The sequence below is a fragment of the Tasmannia lanceolata genome, unplaced genomic scaffold, assembly GCF_043159265.1.
Source record: "Tasmannia lanceolata isolate RefF3 unplaced genomic scaffold, GAP_Taslan_0.1 ptg000020l, whole genome shotgun sequence".
NCBI classification, from domain to species: Eukaryota; Viridiplantae; Streptophyta; class Magnoliopsida; order Canellales; family Winteraceae; genus Tasmannia; species Tasmannia lanceolata.
In genome coordinates this window covers 10,784,765-10,803,877 of record NW_027518697.1, presented here as the reverse complement: position 1 = coordinate 10,803,877, position 19,113 = coordinate 10,784,765, and the positions used below count along the sequence as shown (strand labels likewise).

At 39.8% G+C, this 19,113-nt stretch overlaps 1 protein-coding gene across 1 annotated transcript; it reads right to left on the bottom strand.

The window, feature by feature from the left end:
• Positions 1-6,038: 6,038 nt before the first annotated feature.
• Positions 6,039-15,993, bottom strand: LOC143854700 (uncharacterized). The gene is made up of 7 exons (XM_077364794.1): positions 15,726-15,993; positions 13,544-13,781; positions 13,187-13,377; positions 12,152-12,387; positions 6,719-6,962; positions 6,495-6,602; positions 6,039-6,304 (listed from the first exon to the last, which is right to left on the bottom strand). The coding sequence occupies exons 1-7, from the start codon at positions 15,945-15,947 to the stop codon at positions 6,182-6,184; spliced, it is 1,362 nt and encodes a 453-aa protein (XP_077220909.1). The 5' UTR covers positions 15,948-15,993; the 3' UTR covers positions 6,039-6,181.
• Positions 15,994-19,113: the final 3,120 nt, after the last annotated feature.

The window sequence follows — 19,113 nt, the reverse complement described above, 5'->3', positions numbered from 1 at the left end:
AGAAATTACCGGCGGGCCAGGTCGACCCACGGGTCCAGGTCACTTCTTGCCAGGTCTAGATGACACCAAGGCCATGTGGCCCGCTTCATGATGTTCTACAAGATCAATGATTGTGGTTTCACATAAGTCCCCTGTGGGACCCAAATTTTTTTTACCATTGATCATATTACTAACTTTACTCTTAGAAAAAAGTGGCAAGAGGCAAAGAAGAAAATATGTTAATCTAATGGAGGTAGTCTTATGGATACGGTGGGAAGCATCTGAACGGGCTTATACATGGCCGATAATAATGTTGGATATGGCCCCAAATGGTTGTTATTTGAAGGATGATTGAAAAAAAAATTAATCTCCACATGGAGACATTAGGACATGTTTGGAAACCATGCAAAAAGTTCATGGAATATTTGTTTACCTAGATAAAAGAGGGGAGAGCATGGGATGAGGTTGGAAAACACGGAACAAAAATCCTATTTTAAATAGGAATTTTAATTTTCTCTGTTTACCAAGCCCATCACATGCTATCCTCACTCGGGCCCTCTCAAATCTCTTTCTCACTTGTCCTCTCTAGCAGTGCAACTTGGGTCAGGCACAACTTGAACCAGTGGTTCAATCCGATATCAGCTAGGGTTGGGTTAGCATTTCCTCAGGTTGGGTTGGAAAAGCCAACCTGATTTAATTTCGGATTGAGTTAGAGTTGTGCCCTTGGGCAACCCGTTATGAACCCAACGTCCGTCCTCTAATTTTATCATGACTTTAAAAATCTTAGGGTTATGTTTTTTTCATGTTTTTTATTTTGCCATATGCTAATCTGATGGTGTCGGAATCTGAGTCTATGATCGCACGGTTTGTAGAGGGCCTCCGTCAAGTATCTGCAATCACATATAAAAGGGGTCAGGGTAGTCCGGGGTGGGTCCCGGACGACCACTTCGACACCCAAGCTAGATTTTGGCTCAATCGTATAAATAAACGGCATGATTAATGAAATGGATGGATAGGTTACCAGAATCGAACATGGGCTTTTTCTGTTGTTTGGGTGGTCAAACTAGACATAGGGCTCGAGGGGAGGAGGGAACGGGCGTCCAACACCTTTTTCCTCACTCTCCCCTAGTAAAGACAGCCTAAATAGGCAATTAAGGCTTGCCTTTAATGGTGCCTCTTTGTTGTCTTTAATGGCGTCTTTTTGTGTGGTTGGGTCCTTTTCTTTTTTCATGATCTTGCCTCCCCCTCTTGGGAAGCCTTGTAACATATTTATCCTTTTCCTTTGCATGCAATTCCCCTTTATTATATGCCACGTGGACTATTTTAATCATTTTGGAGAAAAGGCCTTCTTTTCTTAGATTGGGCTGCACTCTAATCGTTGTAGGAAATTAACGGCGTGCATGTGTGGCTAATATTGTGTGTAACCTTTCTTATAATCATGATGATGAGTGATTATGGCTGAGATTTTGGTGATAAGGAAATGACACGTGGCGAGATCATACGGTCATGCCGTATTTAACACCCATCATAACCTGAACCTAGCCGACTCAACCCAACCTGATTTGAAAAAAAAAACGGTTAAGCGGGTTGGGTTAGGGTTGAGAGATTTAGAGTTGGGTTAGGGTTGAGCATCCTCGACCCGAGGCTCGGGTCAAGTCGTGCTAGGGTTGAGGGAATGCTATCTTGGGCAACTTGACCCAACCCGAACTGCCCCGATACTTCTCTCACCCTTGGTAAACAAATATTACATGATATTTTTTTAGAGTAGGTCTTTAGATTCGCATAATATTGATTGAAAAAGCCATGGGAGTTGTTGGAAAGTTGCTATATATATGCCCCGGTACCTCTCGGACGCCAATCTGTTGCTGTTCAGATCCGACCTAGTGCTCGGATGGGTCCCTCGGTCTAGTTGCAGTGGATGGGTGGTTGGCTCGTCGGGATGTCTTGCGCTAAGAGAACATAGTCATGAATGCCCAGAGTCGGAGGTCGGGGGAAACCCTTCGACACTCAAGTCAGACGAGGCAGCAAATTGGAAATGAACTGGAAAGGGACTGAGCGGAATCCAAGAGAAGGGTGGTCGGCCTCACATACCTGCATTGTGTCATTACCTCTTAATGCGGGTGCTTAAGAGGGAAGAAGAAGAAAATTAGAACACAAGAACACAACTTAGAGAAGAAGAAGAAAATGGGAGCAAAGCTCAACCCAATTGATATTCCATCAATTACATAAGTTTATCAACATCCAAAATCCCCTCTCAAGATAGTTTCTAACTCTTTAAATAAAAGAAAACCAAAGCAAATTCGTTCAAGCTCCTCCACTAGCTAGCTTAGGGACTAACATAACATTAATTGCATAGAAACTCACTAACTTTGACTGTTTTGGGAACCCACAGACACAGTCCACCAAAACTGCCATAACTTTCTACCCTCTTGTCCAATTTTCAAGCACAAATACTTGTTGGCTCAAAGAGACCTACAACTTTGTAGTTTACCACTTTCCATAATTCTTCCATTTAAAAGCTCAAAAATCAGGTTCAAAACGGGCCAGCAACATTAATGAGGGACTGCACCTTGGAACTCCACCAAAACCACCTAGGCATAACATGGCTACCATGTTGGCACTGCATCATTATTTTCGGGTGAGAAAGAACTCGCCCACGAGTTCTCATCAAGCTCTCCATGATAAGTTGTCAAGTCTTAACATTGAAGTTGGGTGAGTATTAATATTTGGAGGAAGCTCAACCTTGAATGCACTATCCCCAATTTTCTTAAGCACTTGAAAAGGGGCATCCACACGATCTTGAAATTTGCTAAACTTCCTTGGTTCAAGAAAACTCGCCCTCGAACCTTGAAGTATCGAAGAATGATCATCAATTGAAACTTCCCAAGATCAAACTCCGCTTCATAATCTCCATGAAGAAGTGATAACTTGTCTAGATTTTGAACATGTTTGAATATATAAACATCAACTGTGAGCTTCAATGTAGGATCGAATAAAAATGGATCGATGTAATTGGATGAAAAAATCGATGTAATATTTTTCCATTCACCCATCACTTCAATATCCATCGGTTCACCTAATATGCAATCGGATCCAATTTCTTTGGTGATGAATTCATTGAATTGTCGTTGAAGTTCCTCGTACTCCTCGTTAGTTTCAACAACAAGTAGAGCATTGAATTTACCATTATCATTGGTCTCTTGATCAAATTCGGTCTTGGAAATAAAAAAGTTACTCTCATATCCTTTCTTGAACCATGCAATCCGATACTGCTTTGGATGTTGTTCGGTTTTGAGTTTGTGCTTGTTCACCATTTTATGAGATACGATGTTCTCAGAACTCCCACCATCAATCACAATGGAGCAAACCTTGTCATGAGATTCGCATCGAGTCTTGAAAATATCGGAACGAAGCCAATCATCATCGGATTCAACCTTTGGTGTAGCAAGTGCTCTTTGGATCACCAAACTTTCTCCTTCTTCAGGTTCGATTTCTACATTTTGTATGCCATCTTCCTCATCATATATGGGTTGATTTGAATAGTTAATAAGATTCTCATCATATATGGGCTGATTTGAATCATCAACAAAATTATCATCATTTTCTTCATCACCGAAGGCAACTACTTGCCTCTTTGGACAACCTTTGAAACGATGGCCAACTTGACCACACTTGAAACAAGCATTTGAATTGTTGGGACGATTGGGCTGATTTCCAACTTGATATATAGGGGCTGATTTTGTAGAATTTTTGTTGAAATATTCGGACCTTGACTTTGTACCTCCACCATGTGAAGATTCACCTTTAGAAGAAGGATAGAGACTATGAACATCCACATACTTTTTAGCACCACAACGAAAAAGCTTAGCCTCCACCTTCAAGGCTAGTTGATAAGCATCATTGACACTCAATGATCGGTGCATTTTCACCTCATCACGAATGGAAAACTTCAAACCATTAACATACCTTGCCACAAGTTGATCTTCACCCTCTTGAATATCATTACGAGCCATGAGTTTATAGAATTCTTCGGTGTAGTCCAACACACTCTTGGATTCTTGGCGTAGGTTGTTGAATTGAGAAAAGATAATTTGGGAAAAATCCAACGGAAGAAATTTCTCCTTAAGCCTTGACTTCATTTTCTCCCAAGAAGAGATCTTACGCTTTCCTTTGCGGATTCTTATCTCTTGAACCTTATCCCACCATGTTGAAGCATAGCCACGAAGCCTTGTAGCCACAAGCTTCACACGTTGGCTTTCGGGTGTCTCCTTGTAATCAAAGAACTTCTCAATGGCACTAAGCCATTCAAGAAACTCTTTGGGTTGTAGACGACCATGGAACTCCGGCAAGTCAATATTGACAGTGTCGAAATCACGATAGAACCTTCCCAACCTAGCCTCTTCACGAGTATTGGCGAAGGGATTCACATCAGATTCATCACTAGAACCTCCACGGCTTGATCTACCATGCTCACTACGAGCCTCTTGGCATTCAAGTCGCATGGTAAGTTGCTCAACTTGTCTTCGAAGTGCTTGAAGTTTATCATCTCTTTCATCTCTCAAATATTCCATCATTTGGTTACCACGCCTTCCTCTACCTCTTCGTGCCGCCATGAAAATCAAATCGAAGCTAGCCCAAGAGAGTAGCATTAGCTTTGATACCAGATAATGCGGGTGCTTAAGAGGGAAGAAGAAGAAAATTAGAACACAAGAACACAACTTAGAGAAGAAGAAGAAAATGGGAGCAAAGCTCAACCCAATTGATATTCCATCAATTACATAAGTTTATCAACATCCAAAATTCCCTCTCAAGATAGTTTCTAACTCTTTAAATAAAAGAAAACCAAAGCAAATTCGTTCAAGCTCCTCCACTAGCTAGCTTAGGGACTAACATAACATTAATTGCATATGAACTCACTAACTTTGACTGTTTTGGGAACCCACAGACACAGTCCACCAAAACTGCCATAACTTTCTACCCTCTTGTCCAATTTTCAAGCACAAATACTTGTTGGAAAGATCTCAAAGAGACCTACAACTTTGTATTTTACCACTTTCCATAATTCTTCCATTTAGAAGCTCAAAAATCAAGTTCAAAACGGGCCAGCAACATTAATGAGGGACTGCACCTTGGAACTCCACTAAAACCACCTAAGCATAACATGGCTACCATGTTGGCACTGCATCACCTCTATACCAGAGTGGGGTTTTCCTTTTACAAGTGGAGATCTCGGGACATGCGGATCGGTAATGGAAGCTGGTATGAGTGTAAGTATGGGTCTCATACTGTCATCCTAGAATTATGGGTCAGTGATGTGGTGGCTGATGTGATGTTGGATAGTGTCCAGGATACCGGGAATTGCGACCCGTATCTCTATACGTCGGGATTTTAAGGCGCCAGCTAGCTGAGGACTTGGATTTCCACCAACGACCCAGATTGGCAATGCAACTGGGCAGCTTCTAACTGGAAGTTTTTCTGCGCACTACATTTCAGCAAGCTCAATTTTTATCCAACAAATATCACTGAGTTTAAGTACTAATATCCCGTTTGGTGGGATAAAATAACCCTTTTCTCAACTCTTCCCTTCTCATCTACTCTACTGTACTCCCCAAGAGAACATGCCCACTCTGAATGTGCCGTAACTAATAGGACATTTGCAAATTATTATTGGAAATGATATCAGCACTTCAATGTTTTGATATCCACGCTCTTCTTGCTTGTCTTTTAGTGTTTAGTGGGCTTGTGAGAGCGTTTTTGAGAACTGTAATAACTGTTGACAGCCTTTTAAATACTAAAAGACAAGCTAGGAGAGGGTGATATCAAAACATTTGAGGGTTGATATCATTTCTCACTGTTATGTATCTCTTTATAACTTTAGAAAGGCTATGGCCTCTCGAGGTGGGGCTCAAAATTTTTGTTCTTAGATATATAAGCTTTTCCCCAATTTGTACATTGCCCATTCTCATTCGAAGGTCAAGATTGCAGGATTAGATCAATTTCTTGAGCACAGGCAATCCAAGGTGGAGCTAAACGAGGAAGGGCCAATCACACAATAGGGCTGAAGCATACAATACGAAGAGCAATGCATCATATTACGGTGCACTATACCCTTATTGGGCAATTCCTACACTCGAATAAAAGCTATGTTCTGTCAATGGATGAAAGTACTTATGTACGAATGGTGCAATTAACCTAATACAATTTACATTGAACCCCCAGGGTTTTTTGTGATGGGTAAATTCCCATCGTAGGTGCATTTTAGCACGTCCGGTTTCCTCACCAGGCGCGGCCCCACCGGCAATTTCCTAGGTTTAGGACGAATATCCTGCATGTACACAAATATTCATTACATACATAAAACATGAAAAAATGTTGTTAAAAAAAATTTATGATGAGAAAATATTCATTACATGCAAATTTTCAAACTAGAAGACTTCTTTTGCAAAAACCCCATAAAATAAAGAGAGGGGTGCTATTTTGAAAACAAAGAGGATATCAATCCATAATGTAACTACCTGGTCGAAGATGGCAGTTGGAATAGCAAGAGTTGCACAAGCATTCGGGGAATCAACAATGCCAGAAATCCTTCCTTCGCAAGGGCAGCAAGATAACAGGAGATACATCTGTTACCACAACCACCATATATCATCTTCAATATAAAGACCAAAAATGAAAACAAACCATAATCATTTCTAGAGTTTTCTTGTTTTTGAGATTGATTAAGGAAGAAATGGAAGACCTGCTCTTTGGAGTATCCGAATTTGGAGAGGTAATCAATGGCGTTGAGGACTGCGCGTTTGTACCCGACACTCGCGTCCAGATAGTGCTGCTTACCGCTCTCGTCGACACTGATGCCTTCGAAAACCAACCATTCGGAGAATCTAGGCTCGACCGGGCCTATCTCGAAGATCGGACTCACGTGCAGAGGTGTTGGACCCATTGGGCTCAGGTATTCCTTCATTCCTCCACGTATGATTTCACACCTGAAAAAAGAAAGAGATTTTTTTAACTGGAGGATTAGTTTTTAATCTTTGTCCGTATAAATAATTTGAAATTTTAGCAAAAACCCACATCTAAATAGGTGTTATTGTTAAAGATTTTTCAAAATCAAGTGTTTTTGGTCAAAACAATTTTTGGAAAATATTTCTTTAAGTGTGTTTTGGAAAAAGAAAAACTTTTCTTTGGAAATAGTTGTTTTTTGCAAGAGAAAGAGAATAGTGTAATGTAGTTGAAAAGATAGTCCCAAATCGGATGAGAGAAAAGAAAGAGAAGGGCTTATAAAGCACTACACTTTTCTATTACTTGTTTGATTGCACATTGGGTTGAACCCATGGTTGGACCCGCGGGACGGTGCAAAGCACCGTTCGCGCACGCGCACACGCACGCACGGCGTGGGCAATGGGCTATAGGGCGCATAGTGGCGCTTTATTGGCGCTTTTTTAGGCGCACTTTGCACTTCGCACGCCGCATCGTAGCGAGGAGCGATTGGAGCCTTTAATTTTTCCAGATCTGATCTGGACCGTTGGATCTAGACGATTGTGGATCGGTCTAGTGGGTGGGCCGAATAGTTCAAAGGCCCATCAAGCCCAAGCCCAGTGTCGAATAGTTCGATTGGGTTGGGCTTTGATTCGAGCACAACGGTCGGCCCAGCGGGCCCAGTGCTCCAACGGTCAGTGGGTGCGATCCATTAGGTTGTGTCCCTTCCCAACGGTCAAGGATCTAAGGGGTGCGATCTGTACCATAGATGGATCATCTAACGGTTAGATGGGAGGACCCGGTCACATTATATTGAAAAAGTTCTTAAAAAGTTTAATCATTTTGATTGTTCACCTGCTTCAACTCCTTTTGATCCTAGTGGGAAGTTATATCTTAATTCTGGAAGGACTATTTCTCAACTAGGGTATGCTAGTGTGATTGGTAGCCTTATGTATGCTATGACCTGTACTAGGCCAGACATAGCATTTGCTGTGGGTAAGCTTAGTAGGTTTACCAGTAATCCAAATTTCTCTCATTGGAATGCAGTCTATAGAGTATTAAAATATTTAAAGAAAACTATAGACTATGGTTTATGTTATGGTGGGTATCCAACTTTAATAGAAGGATACACTGACGCTAGTTGGATAACTGAGCGTATAGATCATACATCAACCAGTGGGTGGATTTTCACCCTTGGTGGGGGAGCAGTCTCCTGGGCCTCTAAGAAACAAACATGCATTTCAACATCCACTATGGAAGCAGAGTTTATAGCTCTGGCAGCATGTTGTAAAGAGGCGGAATGGCTTCGGAATTTGTTATTGGAAATTCCGTTATGGCCTAATCCTATGCCATCGATTTATGTCCACTGTGATAGTCAGGCCACACTATCAAGGGCATATAATCATGTTTATAATGGTAAGTCCAGGCATATAGGACTTAGACACAGTACTGTGAGAGAGTTACTTACTAATGGAGTAGTAACTATTGATTTTGTGAGATCAAGCCAAAATTTGGCTGATCCATTTACTAAAGCTCTTGCGAGAGATATGGTGTGTAAAACATCATTAGGGATGGGGTTAAAGCCATTACCAAATAGTCACCAATGATGGAACCTCGACTCAACACTTGAATAAATATCAAGTCTTGAGTTCAATGAGTCAAAGTACATCATATGGAGTGATTGCAAGCACTATAATATATATTATATTTCCATCCCAAGGTAAAGTGCTTGGTACCTGTAATGTATAAAAGGGAAAGGCTGAGCATTTGAGCTCTTAATAGACTTATAACAAAGTGTTGGAGTGTTATAGTTACAGGGGCACTCTTGATAAGTCTACCTATGTGAGTGTGGGAGTGGTGCCGCTTCCTATGAGACCTGGCTAGTTTCTAGAGCACTCATGAAACCAAGATATAGACACAAGGCCAATTCATGTGTCGGTTTTTTAGAAATTGCCTAAAGAGATAAATTCTTATGTGTGAGATGTGTCCGGTTAACCAAATAGAATCGCTAGTTCAAAGACATGTCTACTATGCAATTCTGGTTAACTTTGATGTGTTTTCACTAAGTAAAGGTTCAAATCGAAAGATACATTTATTTATGCATAAAAATTCCAAGCCTGATGAGAAAATCTTTTTTGATTTTGAAAATGGTGGGGGATTGTTAAAGATTTTTCAAAATCAAGTGTTTTTTGTCAAAACAATTTTTGGAAAATATTTCTTTAAGTGTGTTTTGGAAAAAGAAAAACTTTTCTTTGGAAATAGTTGCTTTTTGCAAGAGAAAGAGAATAGTGTAATGTAGTTGAAAAGATAGTCCCAAATCGGATGAGAGAAAAGAAAGAGAAGGGCTTATAAAGCACTACACTTTTCTATTACTTGTTTGATTGCACATTGGGTTGAACCCATGGTTGGACCCGCGGGACGGTGCAAAGCACCGTTCGCGCACGCGCACGCGCACACGCACGCGCGGCGTGGGCAATGGGCTATAGGGCGCATAGTGGCGCTTTATTGGCGCTTTTTTAGGCGCACTTTGCACTTCGCACGCCGCATCGTAGCGAGGAGCGATTGGAGCCTTTAATTTTTCCAGATCTGATCTGGACCGTTGGATCTAGACGATTGTGGATCGGTCTAGTGGGTGGGCCGAATAGTTCAAAGGCCCATCAAGCCCAAGCCCAGTGTCGAATAGTTCGATTGGGTTGGGCTTTGATTCGAGCACAACGGTCGGCCCAGCGGGCCCAGTGCTCCAACGGTCAGTGGGTGCGATCCATTAGGTTGTGTCCCTTCCCAACGGTCAAGGATCTAAGGGGTGCGATCTGTACCATAGATGGATCATCTAACGGTTAGATGGGAGGACGGGAATTTAAATATCCCAACAGACTCTCTAGGATTGATCTGGTTCGTTGAATCGCGTATGGGCGCGATCTAACGGCCAGAATTCAAACCGATCTGGAAAGACTCTATACAGGGGTGCTTTTCACACTGAAAAGACACCAGAGGCTCTATAAAAGTTGCAGAACCCAACCATTTCAAAGTACAATCGAATTTACCCATTTCTGGATAAATTCTTAAGACTTCTAGTGCATTATACTCTCTTTCTTGCTCCCACCAAAATTCGTTTTACTAAACTATTTTCTTATTGTTTATCTAATTACTGTTATACTGCAGTAACATAAATTAGACTGATTCTCTCAGGCTTGTAAGATTCTAAGGGCATTTCGGATTTGACTCCGCTTGTGCATAGCGTCGTCAAATTAGTAGGACATTCCTACTGGCTTCATTGTATCTTGGAGGCAGTTCGCGGATCCCCTTTGCACACTTCTAGTGGGGGCGAAATATGTCTTAAGGAAAGCGATTTCGCGCCTTGAAGCAAACTGGTTACTGCTTTTTCTTTCCAACAGATACATAATTATTTCTCTAACAGTTATTCTTCGTAATAACCAAAGCATTCAAGACATGAGCTGAAGAGAAGCTGTTATCTTTTGGACAACTTTGTCAGACAACTACTAGAAATACCCAAGTTAGTATTATTGGTATTTAGTAGATGACTTGTGGCATGGAGATCATGGTATTTCAATGAAGTGGAGTTTGGATATTGTTGTTGCCGCGGTTGTTGATGTTGTTGTTAGGGTTTTCTTTTCCCCGAAAGGGAAGAGGAGTCATAGTATAAAAACTCCCCTGCGTCATTGTGGATTCCCCTGAGTCAACCTACTTTAACAATAACCTTTGGCCGCGTTCATATTCGAGTACGCATTTTTCCCTACAAAGTCAATCGAAACTCGTTTGACTTTCTAGAGTTATGGCTGTGTCAACCGAGTGCTGAGCTGCACCACCGTAAGTACTTGACCGTGTCGTGCCGAGTCCACTAGGATTTGTTTTGGCCATGTTTTGACCCGCTTCCGCATTTTGAAACACTGAATGGATATTAGGGGAGGTAGAGAATTTTTATGGAAATTTCAGGTGGTATGTTGGGTAAACCCTTTTCCTTTTCTGATGGTGTTTTAGTATTTTAGCATGTTTAACTGGAATGGTTAGAAAGTATGCAACAGGAGAATTTTGACTGGTGTCATATGATTAATTTGGTTTTCATCGGAACTTTCGTTTGCTTGGGGAATTAATGACTGTGTTGGTTGAGGATATTCTTGTGAACCATGTGGTTGTTGGTTTAGTTGGAGGAAGATTAGCAAATGTTATGAGTTAAATGACGAAGACAAATCAACAAACAGAAACTTTAAGTTAAAATCAAGCTGGATACATTCTTATTAACATTGTACAAATGTTGCTGAGCATTAATGACTAATTCAAACACTAGGAGCGGTCTGAACCCTTTTTTTGAAGAGGCCACTCTTAGAAGCATGAAACAAAACCAACTTAAACAGTTCCGAGCACAGCTGCGAGTTAACATTTGCGGTTGAGTAGAGGTTTTGAGTTTTGACATCCAAACCTCCTCCATGATCCCTGGAATTATTAACGGCGAGTTGAAAGGGGTAACTAGCTAGTTGACTAGTGTGACGGTCTAATAGAAAGGATCTCTATCTTACTTCAATTGTGTTAGTTGATTAGGCCGTTCTACTCAGTCTTGAGCAGAAATGTATTTTTTTGTGTAAATGTAGATCTTGTAAGCTAATATGCGGGCTTGGTCTCAACCCACTTGAACAGATTTGGGTGATTATTGAGTTGACTCGGTTAAGTTGCAAATAGAGGGTAGCACAGAGTGTAAGGAATTTGCCAGTACTTTCTTGTACTGGCCTTTATGAGTATGAGCATTACATTCTCAAGAAAATATGTAGTTTTTACTTTTTACTGACACGAATTCGTGTTGTGGTTATGTCTTTCTGGTGATGATTGGCAGTAATTGGGTTCTATTTACATGATGGGTGTGCTTTGAGTTAAACATAAATACATGTATGCATAAAATTTGGGTTTACCTTTGATTAGAATGGACAATGATTGATGAATGTGCTAAACTTATCAAATTTCTTTTGCTACCAATAAACCATGAGAATGACTAAGGTAAAACGACTAATGGAATGGGGTATGGACTATGTAGAGAGATGAACTTAGATGCTTCCTTCTTCATTTAGGGCTATTGCAGAAATATGTCAGAAACATTAAAGAGTTCTTTATTAGACAAATTTACTGCCACACTTCACTCCATTAGGACAAATTAAGAACATTATCAAGATATATGTAGGATACGTACTTGAGCTCTAAGAATCCACTCATCTCAATAGCACCACAAAAGGAGACTTCACCGTCACCCTGAGAGAAGTGCATGTCACCCGTACTAAAATTTGCTCCGTCCACAAATACTGGAAGGTATATTTTTGAACCTCTACTGAGATTCTTGATGTCACAGTTCCCTCCATTTTCTCTACCTGGGATCGTCCTTGCAGCTTCATTTGCGATCTTTTCCCATTCAGATGTTCCCTGTGGAATCTACAGATTAGGGTTAAGGATTGGTCAATAATTCTGGGTTCGTTCATGTAGTGCAAAGAGAAAATGATGCTAGATGCATGTTGTATAATTTGTATTAAATATAGAGGAAGGATCCAACTAGTACATTTACAAGTGGATGTGATGTGAACAGTATTATATATTTATAACTATAGCAGTGGAGTGTTATAGTTTTCATTTTATTTTTAGGAGAAGAAAGTTAAAAATGTACCCATACATTCATTAACATTTAGGCAACTCAGAACCTCAGATTCCAGTCTGCGCAAATGTCTGAGTGTTTTATAAATATCAGTTTTCTAAAGACAGTTTTTATGAGCCCCTAATTTTAATCTTGTCATGCAGTTACCATTCAAAAAAAAAAAAATCTTGTCATGCAGTTGCTTCCAATGAGGAGCTGTTCACATGTGACATGATGCCGGGTCCAAGGGGACCTTGGATAAGAATCAAGCCATTAACTGGTAAAGTACTTTTTTAACCACTGTGCCGTAAGTGGAGCTGCAATTTTATCTGTAGAATGTCGATATATCTTGGTTATGTAAAGTGTTATGAAGCAGATAGATTTGAAAATGGAAATATTGTCTGAGCTAGACTGGAAATGCTAAGAACATGCGCTTTTTTTTAAATGGTACGGCATAAGAACATGCTACATTAGTAAAAATGTAAAAATGTCCTTGCAAATGAAAGAGAAAGCATTCGCATTTGATATAATAAATCTATGCATGAAGAATTGGTAATTATGTTGGTATGACAGCAAGAACATGCCTGGTATTCAGTGCCATACCATTCCAAGAATGCAGCCTTTGGTTGTCGGTAAGTTTGCCAGTGGCCGTGAGTGCAGAACTTCACATAACTTTAAAGATCCGAGGCCAGTTTCTACTAGTTCTTTTTCTCTTTCATACCATATATTTAAAAGTTCCAATGATGGCGCAGTTCCTATTACTCCAGGGTGAGTTAAACCTGGAAATCGGACACCTGCTGAGCAAATATGATTAGTTCATGATATGAACCATACTGTATGTAGATGACATCTGTTCTATCTGTTTGGTTAAATTGTGGAATCAGTTGGGAGTTGACCTGTTAAAGTCGGAAGCTTTTCCACTCTAGTTATCTAGAAACAGAATAAATATGATAAACTGACCTGGTATATGAGGGGAGTAAGCATATATTCCTTCAAAATACCAAATAGCCTTGGTTGCACAGGGGAAGTGGTCAGTCAGAAATCCGCCACCATTTTCTCTATCAAGTGTTGCTGTATAACCCCATTCATCTCCAGGAAGTGGGCCCAAGTTGCAGATTTCTACTGCAAGAAGATCTCCAGGCTTGGCTGGAACCCCATCTATATCTACAACTCTACAAGGCCCACTGAGATAATGCGCCTGAAAATAGTCGAACAAGCTATGGTCACTTAGATTTCATTGCATTAAAAAGTAATTTGAACAGAGGGAAGGCTTCTCATCCAACTGTATATTCTCTATTAAATAGACACATTCAGCTTATGGTAATTAGCTATAAGGCGAAGTATAGAATTTCTTGTACACATTATACGTTCTTCATAATGAATTTCATTAGATCATGAGTGATGAAATTCAAACCCTGGAAAACGTGAACAGGTTCTGTAAAAATGCATGAATAGGGACACTGATTCAATTGCTGGGTCTTCTAAAAGTAAGTGAACTCTTGTTAAAAGGGGGCAGATATGGTGATGAGTCATAGATGTTCAAGCAGCCAAACAAGGTGGTGAACTCTGTAAGTAATCTTTTGTAAATGAAAACGGCGGCATGATTGGTATGAGCAACATTTGTATAATTGATTCTCATGACAAAGCTGTCTAATGTAAAAGGAAATTGATACTTGTAATGTATAAGACAGACAAAAAGAGAGTACATTTGCACCAAATACAATATCAGAAATTAATAGAAGTGTTGTTTTCACCAAATTTCATGTAAAAGCCCTCTTAATATTTACTAGTGTTTGTTCTTTGACCAACCTCGTTTTAGTATTGACTCTTTCAAACATTGAGAGATGTTAATGAAAACTTCAACTGTTATCCTGGTAAAACAGGATTGAAAATGAAATGCATCCATATTTTAGAGAATATGTGCAGCTCAGTACTTTATCTCTTGTCTCATTACTGGCTTATCACTCAATACTTTATAATCCATCATTTGGATAATAATGTTCTTACAGAATTTACCAGATGTGGAATGTAATTTTCAGCCCTCAAAGATTTGGCATCATGAAAATGAGAAAAACAATCTTCTCTTAATCTATTAAATGCCCTTCAATAACACTAAAAGCATGAATTTTTGCAAATAGTTTTTATATGGTGCCCGATCGGGCATCCGCGTGCAAGTTGTACCACCCTTGATATTTGATCCAACAACAAACCCCTTTTTCATCTTTTTAAGGGGCTGCTATTAGATCAAATATCAAGGGAGGCACTCTTTTATAAGGGCATGCCCTACCGGGCACCATATAATTTCTCATAAAAATCCCTATTTGAAACATTATAAAAAAACAGTGGAAAATAGTAGGAAAATAATAGAAATTATTTTATCCCAAAATATGTAAAAACCAAAAAACTCAAGAATACCCACATAATTCTTCATATTATCTTTTATTATTTTTCAAAATTAGTTTCAAGTACAAACAGTTGAACCCTACCTATAGCTGGTCAAGTTTAATGTTTATCTCCTCTGTAAATGTGGATGTGGCATCAGTGGTCCTAATTTTCTAATTGGTGGCCTGAATAGGATACTAAAATCAGTGTTTAAAAACACGATGTGACGCAGAACGCGGCCAAGAAAAATCCTTATCCTTATCGACTCGGCACGGACGCAGCAAAGAACGTGGTTGACGAGGTTGACGCGGTCATAACTCAGGAGAGTCGAAGGAGTTTATTAACTCTGTAGGGTAAAACGCGGAATGCGGATGTGGTGCAACGCGGAACGCGGCAAAGGCAAAAAGGAGTCGACTCGGGGGAGTTCCTTGTCGACTCAAGGAGTTTTTAAACATCGACTAAAATACAAAGCCGCTGACGGCAAAGCAATATCCGGCGGCCGGCCGGAGTGTCACCCGGGCTAGTATGGTGCTTGAGGAGGGTCTTCCAGGCAAAAAGAAGGAGACTCGTAGAAAGCATGTAATAGAAGTACATCATAAACTTGTATTAAAAAATATGGAAAAATTTTGAGCTCAAATCAGAAGCAAATCAAAGAAGTTCAAAATAAAGAGGTCTCATACATCATAAGTTTGTATTAAAAGAATATGAATTTATATGTGTGGTATGAAAAGGAAGTAAGAAAGATAAGGGGTGGCGTTACGAAGGAAGGATCAGAGAATTTGATGTCTTCAGCGGAGTCATTTAGTCCGATGCTGCCCCCATTGCAATCCACCATCTCAATTCTAAAAACTTCTCCTGTTTTAACCTCCGCAACTGGTGGTATGTTGGGGTGCCATCGGTTGTGGAGGGGAAGTTTCTGCTCGCGTGGGGATTTCTTCAAGTCGATGGGGATCACTAATCTTGGACTCAGAGGAGGAGCCATGTTTAATCTCACTAACTCAACTCTACTTGAGGAAATGGAGGAGTGAATTGTCTTCATTCCCTTTTCTATATCCTTTTTGGGTCCGTTTGGTTGCCGCTGAAATAGTCAAATAATGTTTTCTTGGGAAAGGAAAGTGAAATGACATTATATTTACTTTCTCAGTTTTCTTTTGGCTGCCATTCATGTCTAGAGAAATTATATGAAGAGAGGGCTTACAAACATGTACTCATCATCCCATCCTTGATATTTGATCCAACAATACCTCACTTTTTGAGAAGCTGTTGTTGGATCAAATATCGAGGGTGGTACATTTGCCAAATAATTGCCTTTTGAATTTCCTCCCAAATTAACATAAAGGAAAAGTAAACAAATTTTTACTATTTCTTCTTTGTTTTTACTTGGAAAATGATATATTTTACTTTTTTCTATTTCTATGTAAGGATCCGTTTGGATGTACATTATAGAGGTAGAAAGAAATTCTCATTTCTTTACTTTCCTTTACATTTAGAAATTATAGAGTGGACTGTCATGTGAATGGCAAATGGCAACCAAACAGTATTAGAAAAAAGGAAAATATGTGTCCTTTTACTTTCCTTGCATCATAATAATGTGAAATGCAATTATTGCAACTCTGAAAATCAGTCCTTAAGGTTCCCTCATATTATTATTCTTATGAGGAATTTATCTCTGCTCCCAAACTTGCTGCTGAGTCTTACCTAGTTGGGTCTTACAAATAGACTGTAGAAAATGCTTAATTGACACTGTCTGTTAGGCTCCTTCCTAAAAGAAATTTATTGGGCCCTACCCTTGATCAGATCCATTTCTTAATGGGTTGATCTTAGGTCCTTGATCTATCAAGCATCATATAGGGTTAGGGCTCTGCCAAGTAAAGCTAAGTGCATGTTTTTAACTATTGCCCTTTCCGATTCTCGGAGCTGCCAAATCGAGTAGACCGAAATTCTCCAAAGTGGCTACAAAAAATTGGAAAATTTTACTTCTCCATAGTCTGGAATTGGATCTGCCATCGTCGTTCCTAATTGGGGCAGAAAAAAGCAGAGAATCCGATTTTCAAAATGTTAAAGAACATAACCTAAATTGTGGGATGGCCATTCCAGATGACATCAAGGTCATGTGGCTTGCTTCATGATGTTCTACAAGATCAACGATAATGGTTATACATATGTCCCCCATGGGACCCAACAAAAATTTGTTACCATTGATCAGATACTGACTTTACTCTTAGAAAAAAGCGGCAAGAGGCGAGGAAGAGAATCTATTAATCTAATGGAAGTAGTCTTATGGATATGGTGGGAAGCATATGAATGACGTATACATGGCCGATATTAATGTTGGATATAGCTGCAAATGGTTTTTATTTGAAGGATGATTGAAAAAATTCTAATCTCCACATGGAGACATTAGGACATATATGGCAAACATGAAATAAGTTTCATGGAATATTTATTTACTTAGCTAAGAGAGGAGAAACAGGCGGGAGAGAGGCGAGAGCATGGGATGTGGTTCGGGGTGAAAAAATCATCTCCCTAAAATTAGAGGATGGACGTTGCGTTCGGTCGGGTTTCCCAAGGCCCAACTCTAACTCAACCCGAAACTAATTCAGATTGGCTTTTTCCAATCCAAGCTGATGAAATGTTAACCCAACCCGAGCCAATATCAGATTGAAAATTAAAATCATGGGGTTCAATCTGACCCCGACCCAGGTTTCACTGCTAGAGAGGGCAGGTGAAAAAGAGATTCGAGAGGTCCCCGAGTGAGGAGAGCGTCTGATGGACTTGGTAAATAGAGAAAATTAAAATTCCTATTTAAATAGGATTTTTGTTCCGTGTTTTTGTTTTGCTCTAAGCTAACTTAAACCTAGCCGACTCAACCTGACCGATTTGGGAAAAAATGGGTCAAACATGTCGGGTTATGGTTGGGAGATTTAGAGTCGGCCCGGTTCGGGTTGAGTCGTGCTAGGGTTGAGGGAATGCTATCTCGGGCAACCTGACCCAACCCGAGCTGCCCCCCTACTTCTCTCAACTTGGGTAAACAAATATTACATGATATTTTTTTTAGAGTAGGTCTTTAGAGTCGCACAATGTTGATTGAAAAGGCCATTGGAGTTGTTGGAAAGTCGCTATATATGCTTGTCACCTTCATTTTCAGATGGGAAATGCCAAAATGGTCCATTATCGTGGATTACGACAACCTTGCTTTGTTTTTGTGAATAGGGAGGTTTTGTACGAGAGGAATCTTTGAGTAGGGGGGACCACATTCTGATGCAATATATCATGAATAAAATTACATATATTGGGCCTACCTTTGTTAGAATTATTTTAAAATTCTTAAAGGGAAATGATATCAGCACAACCATGTTTTGATATTTCACTGACGCATCTTGTCTTTTAGCATTTAAATTTTTCCCAAAAAGCTCTAAAAAAAGGCACTTAAAAAAGTAAAGACAATATGTTCTTACAAATAGTATGATAATATCTTCTTATAAATTGTCACTTTAAGTGCTCACCTATATCTGATTTACTAAGTAACTGTTAAATAAGTTTAGATGAGAATATAATTAAGAAGCATGAATATCATAGATTAGCATGAGCGACGAACAAGTAGCAAAATGCGCGAACCCCCCCCCCCCCCCCCCCCCCCCCCCCCCCACATCTATACATGCTATGTTGCATCATTACAAATGCCAGTATGAGTGTTGGAGTTCGATGCGGATATCGATGGCCAAATTCGGCAAACCTCAAAAAGAAAGATACATAAATTCACCCAAATATTTTGATTAATTTTTTATTTTATTTTTTTAAGTAATAATATGGCTATAACAAGTAATATATTAAGAAATTAAAAAAGTTAAGTCAATTTAATGCTTTATTTTCGAGGAATTCTAGACTGAAGGGAACCCTTGCAAAAAAGAGGTGAAAGGGCTCTCCTACTGGCTACACATCACCATCATGCATTAATAATAGTTGAAAAGTCAAACATGATGGTGATGTGCAGCCAATAGGGGAGCCCTTTCACCCCTTTTTGGCAAGGGCTCCCTTCAGTTTAGACTTCCTCTTTATTTTCATATAAAAACTCAGTATTAAGATGGATAAAACCAGAGAAGCAGGATTCGTACCCAGAGTTGGGGATTCGCGAATCCCCGGATCGC

Bases quoted from the DNA above. Each gene is read 5' to 3' on its own strand.
- LOC143854700 (XM_077364794.1), bottom strand. From the start codon at position 15,947: ATGGCTCCTCCTCTGAGTCCAAGATTAGTGATCCCCATCGACTTGAAG. The intron at 13,378-13,543 runs GTCAGTTTATCA...TTTGCTCAGCAG, and splicing joins TTACTCCCCTCATATACCAG to GTGTCCGATTTCCAGGTTTA. The intron at 12,388-13,186 runs GTATGGCACTGA...CCTAATCTGTAG, and splicing joins AAGGCTGCATTCTTGGAATG to ATTCCACAGGGAACATCTGA.